This window comes from Adiantum capillus-veneris, chromosome 28, assembly GCF_014529385.1.
Source record: "Adiantum capillus-veneris isolate H3 chromosome 28, ASM1452938v2, whole genome shotgun sequence".
NCBI classification, from domain to species: Eukaryota; Viridiplantae; Streptophyta; class Polypodiopsida; order Polypodiales; family Pteridaceae; genus Adiantum; species Adiantum capillus-veneris.
This window is the reverse complement of record NC_140958.1, coordinates 1,125,800-1,131,055: the sequence shown is the minus strand read 5'-3', so window position 1 is coordinate 1,131,055 and position 5,256 is coordinate 1,125,800. Positions and strand designations below refer to the sequence as shown.

Sequence of the window (5,256 nt, the reverse complement as noted above, 5' to 3'; positions counted from 1 at the left end):
TTTTTCTTTTTAGTCTGGTATGATTTGGTTTTTACTAAAGAAGATTTTCTTGATTTGTCTTGTTTTTGTTTTTGTGTTTGTTTGTTTGTTTTTTGAAAAATAAATAAGTTCTGATTTCATAGGTTTTTTCTTTCTATTTGATTTTCATTTGTTTGGATCTAGATTTTTTATAAATGAGTTATCGTTGTGGTTGTTTCTTTCATCATCCTCTTTAGTTTGTGAGTTTAGACCTTTTGAACTCATGAAGGTCTTTTGTCGTAGGGACGAATGCTAGGAAACCCATGCCTGTAGATGTATTGTGCTAGAAAATTCTCCTTTGATGGCTTCCTTTGCAGTCTAATATGTGTTCCATCTATGGCACCTGCTACTTGTGGAAGCCCTGTAATAGCTTCAAATCCATCCATTATGCTTTTAAGCTTAGCACCCTCAGGTATGCAAATATGAAAGCGCTTCAACATGCTACGTTGGCTTAAAATGCGACATATAATCATGGTGTATTTCCCTATAGTGGACTCCCCAATAGGATAAAGACATGTCATTGATCTGGAAGAATGACCATATGCTAGTCTCCAGAATACACATGCTAGTGCTAGATCACTAGCAATGGGAGCATGGACAAATAAATCACCACTGCAAGGCAATAAAGGCTCCACTATGACTAAGAGTGCATTGAAAGACTCATACGACATGCGATATGCAAATAAGTACTTGTGTTGGTTATTTAGATTGGCTTCTGACCACAATCGATAGTGAATTGAGGTCCAAAAAACCTCCTGCCTTGGAAAAACCCACCATTGACGAGGCCCGTAGCGCCATGCATCAGGCTCCAATAAACTCATGAAAACTCCCCACATCATGAAGAACATGGAAGTACAACATTGACTGCAAGTGTATCTTGTGACTCCCGTATGGAAGAGGACGGCGCCGCCAAAGTTTTTGATCTTGCATGCATATAGCAAAGGACTGTAGTGGCCAAAATATATGCAAACTTTCCATCCTACACCGATAGGACTACCCATATAATTTCTAGTCAAATATTAAAATATGTTTGAAACGAATTGAGGTTAGTAGGGCTACCTTATGCAATCTAAATTTGGGATGCTTCAAAATCCAGCTTATACTTTGTGCGTCCTGCAAAGCAGAAAACATACACTCATGAGCTTGATGATAATTAAAAAGAATTGCAGCCTTGCTAGAGAATATTGCATTTACTTACTAATCCCGGACTTTGGCTAAAATCTTGGCCAGCTCCAATTGAGTGGAGATGTAAATTTGTTGTTGTTTTGTGTCCTCCTCCTCACGGATTCGAAGTAGACGCTCCTCTAGTGCATGCCTTGACGCCTCTAGCTCTCTCAATGTTGCATTGTGTTTATCTTCCACATCACGAAGTGTATCGCATAACTTGGTCATGCCCTCACCCATGGTTCGATTCACAACTCCTAAGAGAGATCGACCGCTTTGACTGCTTTACCCTGCTACCACTCACTCCCTCCAACTCTGTGAAGTCCATGGAGCTGATAGGATTTTGTGTTGTACTGGCACTAACTCCAGAATTCGTCCCCACTTCTTGTTCAAGCTCATTCAAGATGTCTTCATTTTCCTTTGCAGGCCCATCGTTGTCCAAACCCCCAGCCAAGCCAATACATCTAGGAGTCTTGCACCACATGACATCCAGGATGTCAAAGAACGACCACGTGCTTGGACTTGCGCCAGTGGAAGACGATTTCAACTTCTCCTTTTTGTACATCTTCTTGAGGGTATCAATTCGATTTTTTGCATTCTCAGTGTTGTAAGTGGTATCCATCTCAGCATTGAGATTCAAAACCACGGCCTCCCAGTCCTTCAAGCGAAAGTTGCCCTTGTTGATGTGATTCCATTGCTCGTCGTAAATCCTTATTAGAGCACGGGTAGTGTCATCATCCCATGTGAATGACATTTGCCTAGGTCGCTTGCTTGCCTTTTGAGACACATTGCCACTTGGCTGCTCTTGGCTGGTGTTGTTAATTGGCTGCTCAATTTGAGTACCACTTGGTTGCTCTATCCCAGTTGTCATGTCCACATCTTGTAATTCAATCATGACCTTAACAACCTTAGTAGGATGTGTAGGAGGAGGAGCTATAGATCCGCCATCGGACATAAAGTCCATGGCACGGGGAAGAGCAAATGTCTTCATGAGGTTGACCTCTTGAGACAAAGGGACAAACTCCTCTCAGTCATCATCTGATGGAGAGCATGTGTTGCCCGAAATGGGCCATGGGGGCGGCTTGGGCAATGTTCCATACATAGGAACAGGTCTGGCAATTGTTCCTCCACTAGGAGGATCCTGGTACCAATCTAGGAATGAGTATTTCGACAACAAATTATGGAAAAAAGTGTTACGCAAGCAAGCTCACTATGGACAGATGCGTTGTCAAATTATATTCTACCTTAGGCAATTCTTTTTGAGGCACGCGCACACCACGAGAAGCGTTTGGGATGGAGTTGTCTCGAGTAGGGGGACACTGGCCTGCATGAGCGTTCATTACAGGCAACATCTGTAGCATGTCCACAATTTCATTACCCATTCACAACCTAATTAGTAGTTCACATAGAGCTCACATTTGGTAATTTTAACTTAAATAACGGAAAAACAGACTATAGCATTGTACATGAAAGTGAACATGAGCTTGAATAAGTACAGTCATGTATTCTCTTACATTAAACCATAATTATAATTGTTGGCCCTACTTACCTTTACAGTGCCTTTTTCTATTGTTGTACTTTACATGATAAAGAAGCAAAACGTGCATAGAAGTGCTGGCCTTCTAATTTACCTTTAGGCTTATTCTCTTCTTGTATTGTACATTACATTAAGGAGGAAACCGTGCACGCATCCACATTTGTGTCATATTTTCTTTTCAGGAGAATAAAGTTGTATGATTATCCCCAATAAAATGCTGCAACCTTATGTGAATAATTGTTCTCAGAAATACCTTGCGAAAATAGGATGAGCTGCTAACGCTTCTGTTCTGTGCTGCGCCAATTCGGATACTGCCGCTTGGGGGATACTGCACGAAGATCTGCAGCAGAACATGTGGATTAAGCATGCTTAGGCATAAGATTCTCGTTTCATCTGCGTTGCAGCAGTAGAGGTGAGTGACGCACATATTACTGATAGGATGCAGTTACCTGTAGCTGTTGAAGGGCTTGTTGCAGCGGCGTTTAGCTCTCCTACTGCAATGTGCAGGTGCGCGTTGCCGAGCAAGGGAGTGTAGAGGCTCATCTTTTGGCGCAGTAGGCCTCCATATATTAGCAGTCACAATAAACCTGCCCATGTTATTTTGCAGTGCTATGGCGAGGCTATTTATGCACAGGCGCTATGGCGAGGCAGTCTACGTAAAAGGCCAGAGCTTCACATGCAAATAACGCTAATTATAGTACGCCACCGCTTGAGCACCGTTTCAAACGGCTAGGGGAGAGGCGTGGCTTTCCGATTCCTGCGGTGGAACCATGTTGGAGTTGCGGTACGCTAAAGTACAATTTCGTGGTGGGGTAGCCAGGAATCTGCAACGGCCGGCGGGTGCTTTTGGATGCATATGCGCACCCTAAGAGGTTATTGCCTAGAGCGGATCTTTTGCGGCGCTTGGAGTGCAAGAACCGGCAATTTCCGATTGGTGCCACTAATTGGAGCCAAGCTGTGCAGGGTAAAAGCGTGCCACAGCTCATGGACTTCCTTTACTTTCATCAAAGTTTCATGCATATGAAGTCACAACACCATGGCTTCTATACCTTGCCCCTCTTCATTTGACCTTGACAACAAACAATATCGAGCTGAGAGAAGATGTCTTTTCGGTGGGTGTTCTCTTCTGCTAGCATCCCTGCATTATCCATTGCACAGTGGAGAACATGCGCCATGTCACCATTTCCATGGTACCACCCAACCTTTTGAAAGTCATGGCTTTTCCACACCCTACGTACCCATCTCCAGACTCCAACACTTAGCTAGTTCGTAATCCATGGACCAGTCTAACCACGAACGGATTCGCGAGTCAATGTGTTGAGATGGGGCGGAGTACTGTTTCCTTAACAATTTATGCGGAAAACCGGAGTGATTAGTTGCACCCCGCATGAAACACGGTATAAAATCCACCTGGAGGCCTTGGTGTCATGGACTTGAATCAGTCTCCCTTTGAAGTCCATCACCATGTGTGCAACCTTCTAAATCTTAAAAGTTACCTTCAAACTGTCCCAATCCAATCCTCGACTCGATGGAAGCAAACGCCCAAGCAAGGAAATCGGTGCACTCAAGGGCTGATAAGGTAGGCAACAAGAGGAGCCACAAGGTGTCGTCTGAGAGCGGATCAGGATCAAAGAATACAACCGGGAGATTTGATTGGGATCCCAAGAGCACTCTGATCTTGATCGAGGTGAACCATGCTCATGATGAAGGTAGGTTTCATGTAGGCGTCGAAGGTAAGGTCAAAGCTCTCGAGGTAAAGTGGCTTGACATAGTGACCACCACCATGGCCAGTAGGGGAGTCCTTGTGGATTGGAGGGTGGCAAACGACAAGTGTGCCAAATTCACAAGCAGATAGTGGACTAGGAGAGAAACATACCCTTGAGACAAATCAGCAGCTACTGCTGCAGATTGAGCCTGGAAGGAGGGGAAGTTGAACCACCTCAAATTTGAACGAAGTCTCTTCGATACGTGAACAAGACAGATGATAGCACTACGCTTCAGGTGAAGCTATCATATATTGCAAAGGCCATCAATGCTATGTGATCTTAAAGGTATTTGGTCCAGGTGATTCGAAAGGTCTTCAAAAACAGGTTCACTATGGATGGGTATTCTTGGGTCTACATTGTGGTTTCTTCCTGCTAGATCCTGGAATAGCATATTTGGAGCAAAACTTCTTCAAGTTGATTGATACAGGATGTGTGTGCCTATGTGGATATTATGCTGCTCCACTATTGGGGCAATTTCTTATTATCCCATTTGATCTTGGGAGCTATTGAAGAGCAACTTGCGGATTCAAAGATCTCATTTATTTTCCTGTAGCAGGTTACTTGGCAGTAGATTTGTTTTTGGATGTATGCTAAGACAGAAGTGTTTTTGGTTAAATGATCAATAAACTTACATGGGTAGCTTCCAGTTGACGTCTTTAGACAATTGTTATAGTATCTTCACATCTTTTGAGATGGTTCTGCTACCAGAACTTGAAGTAAAGGACTTGACAACCATTCCGTGTGCAGACAGAGTAAGGCATACTTAAGCTT

The 5,256-nt window shown here is 43.5% G+C and overlaps 1 protein-coding gene and 1 long non-coding RNA gene across 2 annotated transcripts; both read right to left on the bottom strand.

The window, feature by feature from the left end:
- Positions 1-853: 853 nt before the first annotated feature.
- Positions 854-2,188, bottom strand: LOC147419977 (uncharacterized). The gene is made up of 3 exons (XM_086505145.1): positions 1,472-2,188; positions 1,078-1,131; positions 854-997 (listed from the first exon to the last, which is right to left on the bottom strand). Exons 1-3 carry the CDS (start codon positions 2,171-2,173, stop codon positions 854-856), a joined length of 900 nt encoding a protein of 299 aa, XP_086361271.1. The 5' UTR covers positions 2,174-2,188.
- Positions 2,189-2,933: 745 nt separating this feature from the next.
- Positions 2,934-3,316, bottom strand: LOC147419976 (uncharacterized). Its single transcript, XR_015187052.1, has 2 exons — positions 3,169-3,316; positions 2,934-3,059 (listed from the first exon to the last, which is right to left on the bottom strand). It is a non-coding gene; the product is annotated as an uncharacterized LOC147419976 (long non-coding RNA).
- Positions 3,317-5,256: the final 1,940 nt, after the last annotated feature.

Excerpts from the sequence above, each read along its gene's own strand:
- LOC147419977 (XM_086505145.1), bottom strand. The coding sequence starts at position 2,173 with ATGAAGACATTTGCTCTTCCCCGTGCCATGGACTTTATGTCCGATGGC. Across the intron at positions 1,132-1,471 it reads AGGGAGTGAGTGGTAGCAGG|GACGCACAAAGTATAAGCTG; the intron begins GTAAAGCAGTCA and ends TCTGCTTTGCAG. Across the intron at positions 998-1,077 it reads CCAAATTTAGATTGCATAAG|GATGGAAAGTTTGCATATAT; the intron begins GTAGCCCTACTA and ends CTATCGGTGTAG.